At 36.6% G+C, this 19,874-nt stretch overlaps 1 protein-coding gene across 7 annotated transcripts in view; it reads left to right on the top strand.

The window, feature by feature from the left end:
- PCNX1 (pecanex 1) overlaps positions 1 to 19,874 on the top strand; it is an 82,624-nt gene that overhangs the window by 34,063 nt on the left and 28,687 nt on the right. For 2 of the 7 annotated variants that reach the window (XM_042814042.1, XM_042814036.1), the window contains 8 exons: positions 188 to 320; positions 4,398 to 4,579; positions 11,417 to 11,507; positions 13,284 to 13,341; positions 15,385 to 15,602; positions 16,334 to 16,487; positions 17,039 to 17,071; positions 19,006 to 19,177. In XM_042814042.1, coding sequence (XP_042669976.1) covers positions 188 to 320; positions 4,398 to 4,579; positions 11,417 to 11,507; positions 13,284 to 13,341; positions 15,385 to 15,602; positions 16,334 to 16,487; positions 17,039 to 17,071; positions 19,006 to 19,177 — 1,041 coding nt within the window. The remainder of the gene's footprint in view (positions 1 to 187; positions 321 to 4,397; positions 4,580 to 11,416; positions 11,508 to 13,283; positions 13,342 to 15,384; positions 15,603 to 16,333; positions 16,488 to 17,038; positions 17,072 to 19,005; positions 19,178 to 19,874) is intronic. The other 5 variants (XM_042814038.1, XM_042814037.1, XM_042814040.1 and 2 more) reach the window with 5 other exon arrangements.

Raw genomic sequence — 19,874 nt, 5'->3', positions numbered from 1 at the left:
GTACTAATAGTTGTTCGGTGCTCCTGTCTTGCAGCAGTTTATTTGAACGGTCAGCGCATGAGCCACTTTTCTGTTGCAAGTGGAATTCGTTAATTTGGGGAGGGTCAGGGGGAAGAAAGGAGTCTTAAGTTACTTTGTACATAAATAGGATGGGTTCTTCTTTGACCTGAAGTCTGTCTTGATGCAGCAGCACAAGCCAGCGAGGAGACTGTCACATTTCGACGTGAACGCAGCACATTTAGGCGTCAGGCAGTACGACGCCGGCACAATGCAGGGAGTAACCCTACCCCTCCTACATTGCTCATCGGATCACCCCTCAGGTAGGGTATCTAAATGTTCCACCGTATTTAGCATGCATGCAGCAGACCACTTCTCCTCACACCCACCAGTGTTGCCAGAAAGGCATTTTTTACTTCCTTCCCCGCCATAACCTCCTCAAGCTGTCACTGCATGTCACTGTGGGCTTGTTGAATTGTGCATGTATATGTGGCACTATTTTCAAAATTTTCAGGGTAGCCAGTCTCTAACATGTTACAGTTAATTTTAGATAAATAATGAAGTGAACTAATGCTAACAGACTCCATGTTTTTTTTGTCAAAAACTTCAGAAACTTTAAAGCAAGAAAAAAGACCCAAGAAAATATTATTTACCTGACTCAATTTTGCTTTTCTCTTTCCTTTAAGAAAGTAAGCGTTAGGGTCTAGTATCTTTGTAGTCACTTTTCATTTATGTGGATAATGAGAGAGAAGCACTTAAACAACAACAACAATTCTTCAACATCTTGAAGAATTAAATAATATACGCAACGGATCCAAATCTAAAATAAAGGTAAACTATAGTGTGAACACCCTGTAACTTTCCAGGAAAAGAGTAACATTAAAGTAATAACAGTGCCTTTGTTACCAAACGCAGTGTTGCTCCATATATGAAATTTAACTGTGTGACACTGCATGCCTCAGCAGTGCTTACAGTGTATATATATGTACATCATGGCAATCTGTCACTAGCCCATTTAATAGCAGTGCTGAACCCAGTGGTGTGTTACATACAGCAACTCCTTGCTCGGCCTGTGACCTCGAATAGTGGAAATGGTGATCTCAGGATGATTTTAAATCTTCCACTTTTTAAATCTTTTGGTTCTCTGATTGCCTCAAGTGTTGCAGAATCTGGCAAGAATAACACTGCCTATAGTGTAAGGAGCATTTACCCATAAAAGTAATTCTTCCCATTAACATGATACGTATACAGCACATAGTCGTTATTCCTTCACATTCTTAATAATATTACTACATATCCTATACCATATATACTATATATAATACTACTGTGTATCCTAAACTAACTTGTAGCACTAGGACCAGTCTATTTTTGTGTTCTAGGAATATTTGTGTGGATTTTTTTAGTTGTAAAATACTGTAGAAAGTGAGCAGATAAAAAGAAAATAAATGGAAAATGGGTTGGGGAGGAATATTGGTGACTTTTATAGTGCAACTGAAATAGCCAGAGGCTGAATTTACTGAATTTTTAGGTTTTCCTTGTGAAAGAGAATGGCTAGAACAGTGCCTAAAACCTAACAAATGAGGGCTTGACTTCTTCTGCATTGCAAATTGAATTGGGTAGTACAGGATGTGGCAGAAGTTCATTGTATGATTTCAGATAAATTTGTTACATTTCTAGTCTTGCTGAACAAAACATAGTGCATTACTTTCTTAGTGAGGGATATTTAAACTTCCTATTAGGTCATTGCTGTTCTACTCTTATGTTCCATTTCTCCTGCTGGTTTTTTTTTGTGGGCGGTGCTGTTTTATCTACTGATCAGTAGAAAGTTGTGTGGAGTAATTAGAGCTCCTTACCTGAGAGAGGTTACTTTGCACAGTGATGTTTGTGCAGCTGAATGACTGTCCTTTGGTTTGGAGCTAAATTGTTTTAGGCCAGCTGAGCACCCAAGTGCTTACTAATCTGTTTGACATAAATTCCATTTGAACCGCAGACTGTATCTGAAAATTTGTATTTATTACAGTTACAGATTATTTCTAATTTCTAGATCAGTAGTCTGATTTTCTTTTATATGGGTAACTTCATTTTTGTGTGATTTTTATTTCTTCCAGTAACATAACAAGGACATACATTTTTGGCTGGTTACCACCAAAATCCTTTCCTTACCACAGCAACTACACATATACCCATATGTACTTGTGGTGAGCCACTTCTGTCTAGTTCCTAATACTGCTAATCAATATGACTTCCTACATTAACTTATAACAACATTAGATTTACTCATTTCTAGTGGCCCTGATGTTACTTTTCTCCATTCTTTACAGAAAAAAATTTAATCACCTGATCTCCAAACTATGATGTCAAATCAGATGTCATGGAGATGGCTCCACAGAGTCTGAGTTGCATCTAGTTGTTCATTTTGGGGAATGTCAAGTAGAAGATAGGTCTATAATGCCATCACGATTGGCAGCAGAAGACAAATAAAACCTGGTCTAGTAAATTTTGCACCTTTTAAGCTAAATTAGATGCAAGTGTATTTTCTTTTTGTTTACTTAAGTAACCAGGAAATAACAAAAGGGAAGCAGGAAAGAAACAACAAAAATAAAACAGCTTACTCTCCTTTTATCCTGCCTAAGCATTGACAGTGTTTTGACTGCTTCAAACATATTTATGGATTTGCATCCTATGTAGCTGATGATGTATATGCATGTGCATCTGATAAGTGAATGTAAGTGACAGTCTCAAGCAAAATTTTAAGAATAGTTTTATTAAATAGAGAGTAACAGTTTCTTGAATGCAGTCTGTTATTACCAATATTTTGCTTTGTTTTTACTGTGACAGGTGTGGATAACCTCTGAAAGGACACCTTGTGTATCTTTTGCTACCTAGCTACTATTAAATGGAAAGACAGCATTATTTTGGTGTTGCTGATAATACTTAAGTGAGACAGTGACAGCTGGCAAGTTTGTGAGCTTTCTTAGGGCTTCTGTTGCCATGTAGCCTTGTCTGAAACAGTAGAGCACTGAATAAAGCTTCAGATTCTGATATGTTAGAGTACAGGTTGCAGTTTTTAACCTCGTCAACTGCGTGCATGTCTGTTATATTTTGCATGATCTGTTCTTAACACCTGGTCTTATAGTCACTTTCATATTTTGCAGTGATGTTCTAAGGAAAAGCAAAATCAGTTGTTGTAGAAAATACACACAGCTGCATCAGACAGACACCCTCAACTCTTAGTAAGGTCTTATAGTTATCTCACTTGCCAACTGTAGCATCACACTGTGTGTAGTGAAATGTTAAAAGCAATAGGTGGTCGAGACTGTATTTCAAAAGAGAATGCTCTAAGACAGAAGATAAAGAATTTTTGTTTTAACAAACTTGTAATATAATTTTGTTTTTTATTTTGATAAAAAGATGATTTCTTAATCTGAAGAAGCGTCCTCCAGCTAATGACTGACATAACTTCTCTAAATATATAAAATAAGGATAATAAAACCACCAATTTTACAGCACGGCTCTAATGCGTGTGACACTTGTATTTGGAGACATTGCCACATTTAATGTTTAACTGCTTTAAAAATATTGTTAATATTTGTTAAACAGCTTCTTAAAATAGTTTTGCATTGAGAAGATTATGAAGAAGACTAACATTTTCAGATGTTGTCTGCTGATAGCTTTAAACTTACACACTTCTCTGAAGAATTAATTTCTATCTCTGGGTTTAGAAGAATTTTGTTGTGATAAGGAGTACTAAGCAACAAAATCATTGTCAGGGCCGTGCTATCAAAATAACTTTAAAATAGTCCTAAAACTTTTGCCAATTAATAACTTGTTAGAGGTACTCCCCATAAAAATTCTGGTTCTACTGGTTCAAATGTGGTTATCCACAAGGTATGTTGCCAATGTCTGATTTCTAATTAATCTTAAAGACATTTTGTAGGAAGACTGCAGAGTAATAGCAAGGAAGATGGTGATGTTTTGACAACAAAAGCAGAACAATTGAAGTCATATCTCCATGAGCAATCTAACTTGAGAGAAGAATGTCACAGCCTCTATTGTACAGGAGAGAGATCACAGGATACAGTTAAACTAACCACCAGTAACTTATTTTCACACCCACAAATTAAAACTAGTAAGAATAGCATTTCCCCAGCTGGGCCCTAAGAGCAGTGCTCCCAAAAGCTTGAGTGGGACCTGTGTCTTTGTATGTTCTAGTGTAACATTAGTGTCCAAGCAAGTTGTTGTACATAACTCACGGGTTACCTTAACCCTAACAAATGGCTTCTGAATGCTGTAATTTTACCTTTTCCCTTTTTTTTTTTTTTAAGTCTTGTTTTTCTTCACTTTAGCCATTTCCTTTCCTTCCCGGTAATGTCTCCCCCATCCGTGTTTTCTCGTAGCCTTCAAGATGGTCAGCAAGGCCAGCAGTCCTCCCAGGCCAAAGTGCAGTCCCGCTCCCCCTCCCAGGCAGCTGTGCTCAGCGCTAGCACCTCCTTGCTGGTGAGAAATGGGAGTGTCCACTTAGAAGCATCACATGCCACTGCATCTGCTGTAGGCGGTAGCAGTTTGCACGATGGACTTGGTATGCAGGCCTTATGTAACCTTGGTGACATGGAAGTTTTAATACAGCAGCTATATTGGTAATAATGCAGTGAAAAACAGTTAACTTTAACTTTGTTTCTGGATCTTGTAGGTACATTTCTTAGAAGGGAATATTGCTGGTAAATGCCCAGCCTTTCATTGTCTCGTTTCCAGACACTTTGTCTAACAAATTTGGAAACATTTGTTCCAAGTGGGAAGCATTCTAAGGATGCATAAGTAGCAGTAACGTGAGATCTTTGTATTTGAACTATATAGCACATGTAATGTGGGTATCCTTGCATTGTCAAAGAGAATCAGGGTGGGATTGTTAGTAAGTTTGGGGGAACTTCAGATTCCTTAAAAGATACCTATTGTGATCACTAGGAACACTTGATCTTTCAGAAGAGCTTCGCATAGTTGTTCTTTGAAAAGAAACCCTCACATCAAGGAGGGTAGTTTTAATTTGTGCTTAAAAGTAGGAGATTGAGCCGTGAAGAAAATATGGATCTTCTTGTTTCAGTTGCCATCGCTTTTGAAGACTTATGGTGCTCCTCAGTTCTTCTTGGTCTGTTTAATGTAATATTTCTCACTGCTTATCAGCTTCTCTGAAGTTAATAAAATTGCTAAGGAGAAGGAAGTTCAGATGGTTATAGTAAGTGACTGATCTCCTGTGACACAGTAATGTGGAGAAAGGTAGGGAAAAATTCTTGGCCTGGATCTTTGCAGTTATCTGTTCGTGGCCTGAACTGGTGATGACTTCAGTGTTAGCATGGAATTCCTGCTCAGATTGCTACGATATCCGTGTTTAGGGCTGCTGATTGTTAGTGATGGTATTTTAAATAGCTACCAGTTGTGATAACACAGAAGTGAAGGTTGGATTAGAACAGTGCTTAAGAACACTTGTTACAGATCTTGCTGTAACCTTGCTATAAAAGATAATTGATTTGTCGCATCATGGGGAAGATTTCGAGCATTGTTGGGCTTTTCCCCTTTAAATAAGAGTTCAGTTAGCAAGTCGCTATTCTTCTCTACCTACTAGCAACAATATAAGAAAAAATAACTATAAGCAAAAAAGAAAACAATTCTGATATTCTCTGAAATGCAGTTATAGAATGATACTACAGATATGTCAAATTATACAGTCTTCTTATGTGATACTTATGTTCTTGTTTTAGATTCTGGTAGTTTCTAGATAGAAAAATCAATGCTTAAAAGTATGAATCTCTAAACTGTGAAAGCTTATCACATAAAGCTACAAGTTCTTTTAGCTACTTAATTTGGAGACTTTTTTGTTTGAAATGGTCATTGGGATGTAACTGAAATTCAGGGATTACTGTGGTCATATCTATTCAAAGTTAGTGTTAAGACCTGTTCTTTAAGCTACTGGTGTTGTATTTGATAGATATTGCCCACACCAATCAAGTTTTATAGAATTCAGAGTTTTATGTACTGTTCTTCAATTTGAATTATTTAAGAGTTACGTTTATTGTGATTTAGTGAAAATTGAAGTAGATTCAGCATTGCATTTAGGCTCTCTTAGCAGTCACTTTTGCTGCACTTGGAATGGAATACATTTGCTGTCTTCAGATAAGTTTAGCTATACAAATTTCTAAAGTTCTGTGTGTACAATATTATGGAGCAAGACATTGCTGTTGTGAAGCAGAAAACTGTTAGGATCTGTTCAGTTGAATGAATCCTTATTACATCTCAGATTTGTTTGTTTTGGAGCTTCAAGCATCTGTTTAGAAACTTCTTTGTGAAAGCTATTATAGCAAAAAATCTGTTCTTATTCTTAAAAATCAAATGATTTCGTTTTTACAGCAGGCTTTAAAAAAAAATCCGCATTATGAACTAATGCCTGTTCTTAAAGCATTTTGTATGGTGGGTGTTCTTTTATTAGAGCAGAATAGCTGATAAAATGGAGCAGGCTTTCACATTTGCGATTCGTTCGTCAGGCTTGACAAGAAGGGAGATGATCCTGTTGTTATTTCAGAGAGAGTATGCTGGAGGAAGAAGGGAGGTAGTAGCTTGTTCTGTGGTTGGTTTGCTTGTTTGTTTTTTTCTTTTTTTGGTGATATTAATCACTGTTAAAAATAGTAAAAGTGCCAAATGGAGCAAATAAGAAGATGTATAATGCACATATGTCAACACAGTGTGCGCAATAATTTCTTTTCTTACTGAAATTGTTAGCATTTTCCAGCTCATCTGGAAGACGATCAATCAGGTTGTTTGCATTTAAAAACTTTTTTCTAGTGCACAAATGCAGTATGTGCTTCTGCATATTTTTTTTTCTGTATGTGTGCTGATATGAAGCTTTAGCTCTCAAAATGACACATTTTTTGTTCATTTGTTTCAAAGATTAATTAATTTGATTTTGGTGATATATTCTGTGAAGGATGGATCTTAATGGGTTATAAGTAGTCTATATCCAGTCTCATGATGACTATACGTTCTTAACAGTTGCTGAGCATTGTGCTGAATAAGGCAAGGGAAGCTTTGAAGCATTATTTGTGGTCTTCCAGATTCCAAGTAGAAAGACTTTTACACGTTATGTTGTTGCTTCCTGAATGATGAGGGGAAAGGAATTTGAAAGGGTGGAGAAAGAAACTTACCATGGAGCAGTGAAAAGAAATAAATCAGGAATGATTTATAAATAAGGATTTTATATGATTTTATAAATGAGGAATGAAAGACAAAAAAAACTTTGGAATGATTGCAGGGATGATTAACACAATGTGAATACAACAGACTGCAAAATGGACGCCACGACTGAAATGAATGATCATCTTCAGAGCATAGTATGGCAGTGCTAATGCCTTCTACTCTCATAAATGTTCTTCAGTGTGTAGGTAATGGGTGTTATTTTTGAGTTCTTGCTTTGGAGGCTATTAGAATTTGTGAAGTAGTTCAGACTCCAAGTACTAAGCTACTAGAACAGATGTCTGGTGTCTGAATGTAGGGTGAAATAACAGCCTATTGTCCTCACATAGGTGGTTGTCTTATTTTCTTAGGAAGTAATCACCTGGAGCTTTACGATGCAGCTGTACTGCAACATTTGCCTCTTCTAGTTTTTATCGCTTGTGTGAGCAACAATATCTCAGATTTATTGAAGGATTTTGTTTTTTAAAGGCAATTACATGGTGGTGTTGAAGACTGGAACTTCCCATACTGCCTTTAAAAGTAGATATCTGTGCTGATCAGTCAGTTTCTCAGTGCTTTTTATATATATAAGTAGACGTTTTCAAAGGTATGAGTAGAAGACAAACTCATTTCCCTCTGTTCCTGTAGAAAATGTGCCTCTTGTAGTTGTGGAATTGTGCATATAATGGATAAGTTACGCTTTTGATAAATGTCATATAAACTAAAAATTGAACACCTTTAAAGTGTCCAAACTGAAAACTTCTAAGTTTTAATACTGCTGCTGAAGGTAAATACTGACGTTGGTAAATGAGAATTCCTTGCTATAGAATAATCAAATTTTTGATAGCTTTGTTTGTTGTCTTGAATAGGATTTAAAGAAATGTACTTACCTACTACTTACCAAGTACTGTAATAATTCTAACAACGATGTAGACTTTGACATGTGCAAAAGCTGTTAGCATCTTTCAGAACTAGTGTGGAAGGTTTGAAGCAGAAGTATTTATTGGATGGAAAATTAAGAAATATGCTGAAAATAATATGACTGAAGAAAAACATCAGTCTACTGCTTTAGGCAGATGCTGAGCCACTTGTCTTCCAGGTTCAATCTATTTAAGCTCATTGTTCTGTTGCTTTCATTGATTCCCTTATCTGTGGGAACATCAGTCTGTACAATATGTGAACCTTTATGTGGCTGTCTTTGGACTCAGCGATGAGATACTTTTGTGCTCTGAAACAGTTTGTTTCAAAGGAAGCATGTTCACCTTTTCTCCCCTTCATGCCATAACGCTGATGTATTTTGGAGTTGTCGGAGTATCAGTAACTTCAGTTTATTATTTTCATGATGTGCTCCTGGTAGAGTACAGTGAAGAATCTGAAGCCCTCTTTTGAGATGAAGTTAGGTGAAAAGTTACAAGCATTTCTATTTAGTGTACAAATGTTGGCTGAATTTCTATAGTTTTAAAATAAGGCTTTGTCTGGCTTGTTCACAACTTGATAATACTAATACTATGTGATATACTACTGTCCTTAGAAGAGGAAACTTAATGGTGCTTCGTTGTGATGCTATCAAAAATATTTAAGACAACTGTAAGAGAGCTAGGAATAGGAGGGAAAGAAAATCACTCGGGTGACTCCCAGAGGCTGGGTGTATCCATGTGTGCTGGGCGTTAGGAGCATTGGGATCCCTCTCTAGAGTGCTGTGAGGAGACTGCTGTGTCTCGCACAACTGCTGGGACTTGGAGCTCCTGGGGTCTGCAGCCATGCCTTATGGTTTGCTTCCTCAGCTGCACTGAACAGATCTGTAATATTTTTTTGCTTTTAGTGAATTCGTTCCTTTTTTTTCTGGAGGATCTTTGTTGGTTTCTGCGTGTTTAACTTTAAAGAGCAGCTTTGTTTCATTGAGAAGCCACGCTTTTCTTGACTTCCATTAGGAAATCTACTTCAGTAGAGGGATGAATTGCAGGTGTAGCAAAAGCAGAGGTTTTGCAGTTTACATGCAAATGATTGGAATTAAGCTTTTTGTTTGTCTGTTGAAATCATCTGCTATATCTCTACTTACCAGGTTTGTTTTATGCTCCTGCAGCCACTCCCTACTTATATCAGCAGTACAAAAGCAGTAACCGTTGATAATCTCAGATGAATTGGGTGTGAGGGAACAGTAGATGCTTCATTATGTGAAGGTTTTTATGCTAAATTTTCTCAAGTTTTGAAGTCCTTTGCATTTGGTATGTATAACCCAGTGCAGGAAACGTCTTTCGAACAAATTTATCTGATGTAGTATCTCAGCCTAAAGGAATGGGAAGCTGTATCTTGTAGTATATTCTTGTTTATCTGATCTAGCATCACATTATTGTAGTTAATAAATTTACTGGCTCTCAGTTCAGTAGCTTGTGCAAAGACATGAAGAATGTAAGGTAATCCAGACATCATTGTTTCTTTTAAAGACTGGTTGGTTGAAATACTTTTTCTCTAACGTGGTTTATGCATGATTTTGTCCTGAGAGCAATCTGTAGTACTTTATCTACTATCTTCATGTTTGCTGTTGAAATTTTTTTTACTGTCGCAGTTCAGAAAACCCCTATGTCACTGCAGCTATTGGTTGTGGGGAAGGAGGTACCTAATGCCTCCTACCAGCTTGAATTTAAAACTTCGTCAGTAAACATTCACTACATTAAGCATTAAAAACAAGGGGATACTTAACTAAATCACTTCATTAAGGTCTTAACTAATTAAAGAAGTCACTTGAACAAAAACGATAACCAAAAAAAAATTCAAAAAAAACCCACAACCAAAATGACTTTAAGAAGTGAATCTTTTGCTCATGTTTCTTTACAAATATCTGTAGTAGATGTAATTAAATATTGAGGGAGAGCTGTTGCGTTACTGTGTTCTGATGCATTCTGTAGACAACTACTGAACCATGTAGCTGCTGTGTCAGAATGGAATCTTCTTTCTCAGCAAGTCTGCCTTATGTGTCTGGGGGTGCCCCTCTGCTGTGGGGAGAGAGCCTTGTGAAGGTATTGGAAGCTCTTAGCTTGTTAGGTGTTTCTCCTGTGGCTACTTGTTTTCCTGTATCATCAGGAGATAGGGCTTCAGGATGTGCAGCTGAGAGGTTTACACAGACTTTTGCTTCAAACGTACCATAGTAGGTTGTTGTTTTTTTATTTTTTATTTTTAGCTGATTAAAATATGTTCTTAAAATATTGCATGCTCTTGCATCATGAGTTAAGTAAAAGACTTTGAGCTAGGAGAAATGGAGAAGTTGGCAGGGCTGTATGAGATGATTACAACTTCAGAATCAGCTTCCTGCGTTCTGAGCAGAAGTATATTAAACTGACCTGGGGAAATTACAGTCCTTATCTCTCTGATCAAATTGTTGTGGAGAGAAGGGTGCTGTAAAAACATCATATTGTGAGCAAGGTAACTTACCATCTGAGTTGGAATCTCAGTCAGCTTCTTTGTAAATTGTGTATTTAGAAATAGGGTTGGTATTGAAACTTTTTGAATGAACAATGTCTTGAGGTAACTTGGAGTTGCTGTAACTCCTTTAACAGTAATAGTTTATCTCAGATGGTAGGTTGCAGTCTTTGATCTTACGCTGAAGTGTTCACTTCTGTTTTGTGGAACAGATCTCTGCTTTCCATTTCTTTTTTTACTTTTTTTTAGAGATCTAACTAACGAAGCATCTCTGATTACTTTATTTACCCTTTGTGTTTCTTTTCAAATAGTAGACACGTACCTCTCAAAAGAATTTTAGTTTGAACACTTGAGGAATCTCTGCCATAGCATGATTCCTCTGTGTTGATGAATGATTTACTGATTGTTCTCCTGAGACTGGGAGGAAAGAATTGAAGAAGTTTGTTATTGCAAGAAGTTTGCCTGGTTATTCTCTAAGGGTTGGGGGGGTGCAGGAAGCTCACACTGTGCTTTTGTTGCATTAATGGTGACATCTTGTAAATATTAACTCTTAATTTAGTTCTTTATTGCTGTTTACTGTATATATGTCATATGAAAGAAGACTAAATAACTAGTATCTTGTCTGTACTGGTGACACGTGTTACCACATCTTTTATTCTGACACTGATAAAAAAAATTAAATATCTAAATTGATCTTAATAACTAGCTGATGTATAGAAATCTAGTGACAGTAGCATGAAATATCATGAATTCTTGACCTCTTCTTAACTTTTTTTTATAGGTAAGTTCAGTTCTACGCTCTACGAGACAGGGGGCTGCGACATGTCACTTGTGAACTTTGAGCCAGCTGCAAGAAGAGCATCTAACATCTGGTGTGTGTGAAGGCCAGTCAAGAGTGGTGATTCTTGTCTTACTACAACAAAATCTTTTATTTTAATTTTAAAAGGTTGTTTATTACGAACTACAAAAAAAAGTCTATATAAAATATTCTCTGTACATTTTTACTCTTGAAACTTCAGTGATTTTTAAGAGACAGTAATTATGTGCATAATCTTACCCATTTTAGCAAATTTTGGAAAACAAAGATTAATACTGGTTTAAGTGATAAATGTCCAAACTGAGAACTTGACAAATGCTTTTTTGATTGGCTTAACTGGGAGTCTTCCTTTATAGAATTTAACTCACGTTTGGGGGAAGTAGGAAGCTATTAATTATTATAGCTATTAACTTATTTAAAAATGAACTTCCAATTGTGAAGCAAATGTAAACTGATAAGTTTGTTCTCAAGTTCATAGGTGGCATGAAACAATATAGGAAAGTATTAACGTGCCTACAGTTTAAAAAAAATAAAATTATTTACAATGGAAAAAGGCAGCTACATACTGGAAAGTTCATTTGCTGTTGGAAAGATACGCTTCCTTTCTCTGAAGAGACAGGAGGCAGAAGAAAGGAAAAACAAACCAAAACCTTGGCCTTTAAATCCGCTTCCCTACATGGAACTGCTCTAAACCTGTTACATCATGCTGAATGTTTAAAAACCTACCATGTGTAGGTGAAATAGCTTTTGGATTTATGGAGTAATGGATTTCAAAGCTTCCATCTTCAAATCTTTCTCGTGAAAGTGTGCAAGTGCTTCTTGTAGGGTTGAACTTTGAAGAAAAAGTTCTGTATTCCTTGCACAAAGCTATCAATGCCTGCATATATTGCTTGCATGTTCCAGATGCAATGGCTTTGCTGGTGGCTGCTGTTGTGAAGCTGTACATGCTAATGAAAGGAACAAACTGGTCAAATCGAAATAATCGATTATCAGGATGATAGTTTCAGTGAAATAAAATATTAAGAAATGTTTACTTTTATTTTAAAGCAAGGAACTGAAGGGAATTTATGTAAGTTTGATACTAGTCTTACAGCTGTGGAATTTACATGAAAAACACAGCCAAATGCTATACAAAATTATGGGGGGGGGGAGTGCAGTGGTTGGATATGGACTCTTTTACAGCAAGAAGTTTCTCTTCCTCACTAACAAATGGAAATTGTGAAGTAATTTTACTCTTTATGGCAGAGGTTTAAGTTTTGCTTAAAGTTTGCATTTTTTCTGAAACAACTTAAGTCAGTATATTTCAATGTGTACTACTTTTGTCAGTTTTGGGACTTGGTAAAAACAGTGTTCAGTTAACAAATCGTGAACACCCAGGAGACACCTCACTGACTTAGTGTTGTGTGTTTACACATCAGTAGTTAGCAGATTATAAAATATCTTTGTGGATTTTTTTTTGTTTTGTTTTGTTTTTTTAAAGGAGTAATTTTCATCATTGTAATCTATGTAGAGAACTTATGGGCTGCCTGGTCAAATCATGTGTTGGGAAAGTTAAACCAAGTGTAAGGGTGAAGAGTGATCCTGATGTACTACAGATACTTAGTGCAGTATGCAAGGCCCTTATCAAAGTTTTTTTGCTTTCCTGGTTATTCACTAGGCCTTTATAGTGGATACATGTATTTTAAATATGTGATCTAAAGAAAAATCTAGAGGACGACATTTAGCTAAAATTTGCAAGTGGTCAGAATTAATTTAGGACAGTAGTAAATTAGTGGCCTTTTGGAATCAAATGTAGTTTTATAATATGAAGTCTTTCCCCCTGTTCTTATAGTGACACGGACTCTCACGTATCGAGTTCTACCTCAGTTCACTTTTACCCACATGATCTAGTAAGTTTGTCTTATTTATTTTTAAAGCATGCAAAAAATCAGAAGACTTGACAGTTCTATTTATCTGATTAATCATCAGTATGCAGTGGTTGTCCGTTTTAAGAAGGTTTTTTACTAGAGTTTCAGTGAAGATAAACTGGTACTATTCAGCTGTCATTGAATATACATACAAATTCATCTTTTTGGGTAGCAGTTTAAAATGTAAACATAAATTTTTCCACTGATCTAAAGCATGGTAATTAGAATCTAAATCTCTGTCCTTGTTTGGGATATTCTGAGATACGTTGTCCAGAGATTACTGGATGATGTGAACAAAGCTGCACTTCTTTCCACTGCAAAACTATACTGTGGCAGAAAGAAGAAATCTTGTTTGTGTTCTGAACAAAGGGAATGTTAGCAGTTTCCCTGAATGGAGTTTAGACATTTTTCAGTGGAATCTGCTGTATGAAGTTTAATTGCAGTGGAAAGAGTGAATGGAGAAATGCAGAAGCTTTTTCATACTGCAAGTGGATTTGGAATTCCATAGTTTTCTGACCTCTTTTATGTTGTTGTCAAGTCTACATGTATCTGTGCTTATAATTCTGAACTCTACTGCTTCAGTTTCTATACAAAAACACTGCAGATGGTCAAAATCCCTAAGATCATAATTCTTAAGCTAGGAAGATGAAGTGAAATATATTAAGTTTCTGCTAACCTAATCAAGGGAGAAGAATACATTTTGTTTTCACACTTGAGAAAAGAATGAGCAACCTCAATCTACCCAACCATGCTTTTGATCAGGAATGCGATCTTCATTTAGTGCCTACTAGAACTTTGTTTAATTTCCAGCCCCTGACATGTAACTGCCAATGTGGTTCCACTGAGGATATGTGTGGGGATGCTTTTGTATAAGGCAAATTAACTATATATGTAAAAGCTGAGCCCACATATCCAAAGGGGGAACATTGACTGATTACTAATGTGAGAAATGATACATTAAATTGATTCTACCTTTTAAGAGATCAGAACTTCAAAAAACTGCAGAAGCACCTGCTTTCTAACACAGCTCATCTGAAATGAGCTTTTAAATTCCTTTAGAAAGTGGATGTTCCTCCTTTGTTAGTTCTTTTTAGTATCTTTCTAGGAAGGAGTAGCTGGCTGAGGATAGTTACTGTGTACTGATACTGTAAGGAATTTTAAAAAAGCTACAAAAATGAGTTTTTAATTGTAATATATAACTGTATAATGTCAGCACTTTAAGTATGACTTGAGTATTTTATTTTTTTGCCTTAACAATCGTTAACTTATTCATTAAGTGATATTTTAATTGTAGAATTCGTAAAAGTCAGTGCATTAAGGAATTTCTTGGCCTGTTAATGTAAAAACTGAGTTAAACAGTATGTAAGTGCATAATGGTGGGTTTTTTTAGCTTTGAGTATTCTCCTTAGATGCTAGTACTACTGTGAACTGAAGAAAATTCTAAAGTAACAGAATGCAGAATACTGAGCAACTAGAGTCAATCATAAGCAGTACTGGACAGGTTAGGGTTGAAGTTTTTTTGTATGTCTCTCAGTATAATCTGAATGCAATGAATTTGACCACTGATGGCTGTACATGTGGCTTTGTCATGCAAAACCAACCATTCAGCATGGATGTGCATGCAGATTAGTTGACTATAAGAAATGGTCTATAATTTGTTTTAACTCAGAACTTTGTATTGTTCTTATATGCATTATTACTGCTCATGTATCAGTTTACTAGTCTTCAAATTCGAAGTTTTCAGAGTAAGTGGGATAATGTGCCTAGTACATATGTACTTTGAAGTGAGGCATATGCTAAAATGCCACAGTTGTATTGAATGGGAACTGTTACTGCTGCTAGTGCTCTTCATTTACCATAGTAAGGGCAGAAAAAGTAAGTAAACGTCACAGATCAGTTTAAAATCTAATTTCTTAAAACTGAAACTAAATAATTATAGTGCTTTTTGTTTTTTTTCAAGGCAGCATTCAATAGAATGCGGTGATACATAAGAAGGAACTTCTGTTAATACTGACTTTCTTTTAGCTTTCTCTTCCCCAGATCAGGTTGAACAGGCTGCTAACCATAGATACAGATCTACTGGAGCAGCAAGATATTGACCTGAGCCCTGACCTTCAGGACCACTTGCAACCTCAAGAGGAAGCAGCTCAAAAAGTCAAGCAGTACTATCGTTTTTGGATACTGCCTAAGCTTTGGATTAGCATAAATTTTGATAGATTAACTCTTCTGGCTTTATTTGATAGGTGAGGTCCTTGTATATTACTAGACTTCAGTAATTAAAGATGAAAAAATGGAAGGATTCCTGTTAGGAATGCTTTTACTATACTGTGAAAGATGAAATAATAATACCAAAATAATCTTTTGTTTCTAAAATAGCAAAAGCTACTTTTTATTTCTTCAAGAATGCTAGAAGAAGCCCTCTCTCTCACTTTGTGTTAGTGTGAGAATGATATCTTAAGCAACAAATCTCTCATTGTTTGATCTGTTTTTAATGCTAGAAAGTAAGCTTCTCAATGAACAAACAGACGGGTATTAGAACCTGTGTGTATGTGTAATTGTTTCAGCAAGTAGCCAATGTACATGATGTCCCAAAGCGTTCTTCCAAAGAGTCATGTAATGCTGTAACCTGTTGTCCCTGCTCCATTTACTTAGTGGCATAAAATAAACATCAACCTCCAGTTACCAGCTTTGGGAACGTATCAAGTATTCACACTTTGGTAATGACCTTTCTTGAAGTATTCAGTACAGTAGTGTGGCCTTATAGAGGATGATTTCATAAGAAACTAATTGCTATTGCTGGTTATTCCGGCAGCTCTTATCTTTGCTAAGAGTACTAAAATAATTTACACAATTCTTAACTACTTTGCTGCCAACAGCATATCTGTTGTTAACTTCTGACCTTTGCTGTTCTCTTCCACCTTTTTCTAAACACAGTTAGCTTTTAATACTTTTTTTTTCCCCCCCTCTCATACAGGAATCGTGAGATCCTTGAAAATGTGTTAGCTGTCATCCTAGCAATTCTAGTTGCATTTCTGGGCTCTGTACTTCTTATTGAGGGCTTTTTCAAGGATATCTGGGTCTTCCAGTTCTGCCTGGTTATAGCCAGTTGTCAGTACTCACTGTTGAAGGTATTTCAATTTCTATCTTCATTTGTGTAAACAGTAGAAATAATTTAGATTGGATGTTGCAGGCTATTTGGAGCTAAAGAAAAAGTACGTGTTTATTGTTTTTAAAAATAAATAAGCAAAATTCACCTTAGTGGAGAGTTTGATAGATGGTTATGGAAGATCATTTCACTGGAATAGTTCTGCATGTTTGTTAAACAGTCCTTTATTTGTTGCGCTCTCACTTTTTGTTTTCTGAAAGAGAAACAAAATCATACTGCTTAAAAAGAAACCCACAAACTAAATGTGATTTTGTATGTTTCTTCTTTTTAAGCTGATGTACCTTAATGCTTTCATATTATGCAATTGCTTCTAAACATGTTTTTAATCAGTTGAGTTAGTTTTTGTTAGACATTTTTATCAGGCAAGTGTTAATGGTACGTAAGGAATACTGAAATTAAGAAAGATTCTTTCTTTGTGATAGAACTATTAAGGTGGAAAAGAGAAAGGGATGGGAAGAGAGGAGTAAAATGTACTTACTGTAGAGTGGATAACTTCCCTCTTTTTGGTTTCAGAGTGTTCAACCAGATTCTTCTTCCCCTCGACATGTAAGTCATAGGCATATACCTCTATTAACCCTGCAGATGTAAAATTTCCACAAAGAATTGATCTTCTTGATGTTATGCCATTTTTCTTATATGACTTCTCATAAGGTACAAGAGGCTTATATTCTCTTAGTATGTGATAAGGGAATTTATGCTATATTTTTTTTCCTCTCCATGCTTTTTGTTTTTAGCAAATCCTGTCCTTTCTCTTTTATCATAGAATCATGGAATGGTTTGGGATGGAGGGGACTAAGAATCATAAAATCATAGAATGGTTTAGGTTGGAGGAGACCTGAGACCCTTGTCATGGGCAAGATTGCCAACCACCATATGAGGCTGCCCAGTGTCCTATCCAACCTGGCCTTGTATGCTTCCAGGAATGGGGCTTCCACAGATTCTCTGGACAGCCTGTTCCAGTGTCTAACCACCCTCTGAGGGAAAAATTTCTTAATAGTATCTAACCTAAATCTCCCCTACATTTAAAGCCACTCTGCTCTGTCCTGTCAGACAGATTATCAGGCAGTGTTAAAAGCTAGTTCCCGTCTTGGTTGTAAGCTCCTTTTAAGTACTGTAAGGCTGCAGTGAGGTCTCGCAGGGGTCTTCTCCAAACCAAACAATCCCAGCTCCCTCAGCCTTTCTTGATAGGGGTGCTCCAGCCCTTCATTTATCTTTGTAGCCCTCCCCTAGACCTGCTCCAATGGCTTTGCATCCTTCCTGTACTGTAGCCCCCAGGCTTGGACACAGCAGACAGGGCCTTACAAGGGCAGAGTACAGGAGGACCATCACCTCCCTCTCCCTACTTGCCACTCCTCTTCTGATGCAGCCCAGGTTACTGATGGCCTTCCAGGCTGCAAGAGCACGCTGCTGGCTGTTAATTTGTTGGAATGTCTAATTCCAATTCCCTGACACGGGCAGGAGCACCTTCCACTTCTACATCAGGTTGCCTAGAGCCCCATCCAACTTGGCTTTGAATACCTTCGGGGATGAGGCATCCATAGTTTCTCTGGGCAGCCATTGCCAGTGTTTCACCACTTTGAGTAAAAAATTTCCTCCCAGCATCTAACCTAAATCTTCTCTATTTAAGTTTAAACCATTCCCTTTTGTCCTGTCACTACAGTCGCTTATAAAGAGTTCCTCTACAGTTTCAAGGCAACTTGTGCTGTAGAACAGTATAAGGATAAGTTATTGAATGAATCTTTAGCATTCCAGCAGTAACAGAGAAAAATATTTTTAGCATTTTGATTTGTTCTAGAATGAAGTAGCAAAGCTTTGCAAATATGCTGTTCTAGCCTTGTAGATCATTCAATTGTATTAGCGTGCTCACAGACTATTTGCCAACTCTCTTAGGCTGAGTATGCAGTACTCTAGTGAGTTTTAATTTGAGCATGAAAGTGTTAATGTGGTAATGTTGAACAATGTTTATATTTTATTGAGCATCTTCTAGCTTGCCAGGACAAAATACTTTTGTAACATCCTAAACAAGACACTGTAAAGCTTTATTCCTCTGAAGCACATCATTCATATTATTTTAGGCAGTAAGTTTGTATTTTAATGGGTACAGAAATGCTTTCATTTTTAGCAGGAGCAGTATCTGAGTAATAAACATCAATTGCTTTTTAGTCAAAATATTATTCTCTTGCTTATGAAGCTTCAGCAGAGTTTTTCTGACATTTAGTGTTGTGAAAACTTGGAAATTCAGGTGAGAAAAAATGTAAAAATAACTGAGTCTGTGTATTTGTATACTCATTATATAGATCAAAGCCACAAAAACCATCCCTGCAAGACAATATTTTAAGGATTTTATGAAAAAAATGAGGTGACAACACACTGTAGGAGTAGTCAATGAGCAAAAAATAATTTTGATTCTGAAACTGTAACAGGTTGAACACAAAATAGGTTTTCTTCTAATCGTGAAATATTTTTTGTTTTTTAAACAGGGTCATAATCGTATCATAGCCTATAGTAGGCCTGTATATTTCTGTTTATGTTGTGGTCTTATTTGGCTGTTGGATTATGGCAGCAGAAACATATCTACAACGAGATTCAAGTTGTATGGAATGGCTTTCACCAACCCATTGCTCCTGCTGTCAGCCAGGGACTTAGTTATAGGTGAGTGGCTTTTCCTTTAATTTGAATTTTTTACTTCACCACAGTAGAGCTATTTTATTCTTCACACATTGAACCTTGCTGTGATGCTGTTGCACTGTCGCCTAACTGCCGTTCATTTAGTTTTCTTTGGAGAGAGGAACTTCAGCTTACTGATGTTTATGGGATAATTGTTCCTTTCTATAGCTTTGCTGTCACAAACTGAAGAGCTGTCAGGTAAAATGGTGTCATAATTAAAAAGCTATACAAATCTTTCTTATCTGATTTTGCCATTGTTGGCCATGAACTTGCCCTTCTTTGCTCTTGAATGTTGTTATGCTGCCCTGTGCTGGGACCTACCTGCTCAGTAATTAAATCATAGAATTTTAGAGTGGCTTGGGTTGGAAGGGACGTTAAAGATTATCGGTTCCCAAGTCTTCTGCCATGGGCAGGGTTTCCACCCTCTAGATCAGCCTGCCCAAGGTCACATCCAGCCTGGCTTTGGATGCCTCCAGGGATGGGGCACATGTTATGATTTGAACTTGCATAGCCCATTCTCTTGCAGAGGACTTTGTCACAAATGAGCTGGGACTCTCTCAGAGCAGGTTATTTTTATTTAGCAGTTGAGTAGGACAGTATGGACACAATTATTAAATACATTATAAGCGGATTAAATCTTTCTTAATGTGTAATTTTGAACACACCTGGTTTTTCATTGCAG

Source organism: Centrocercus urophasianus, unplaced genomic scaffold, assembly GCF_019232065.1.
Source record: "Centrocercus urophasianus isolate 14NV4802_14NV808 unplaced genomic scaffold, USGS_Curo_1.0 seq_14, whole genome shotgun sequence".
NCBI classification, from domain to species: Eukaryota; Metazoa; Chordata; class Aves; order Galliformes; family Phasianidae; genus Centrocercus; species Centrocercus urophasianus.
This window is presented reverse-complemented; position numbering and strand designations above follow the sequence as displayed.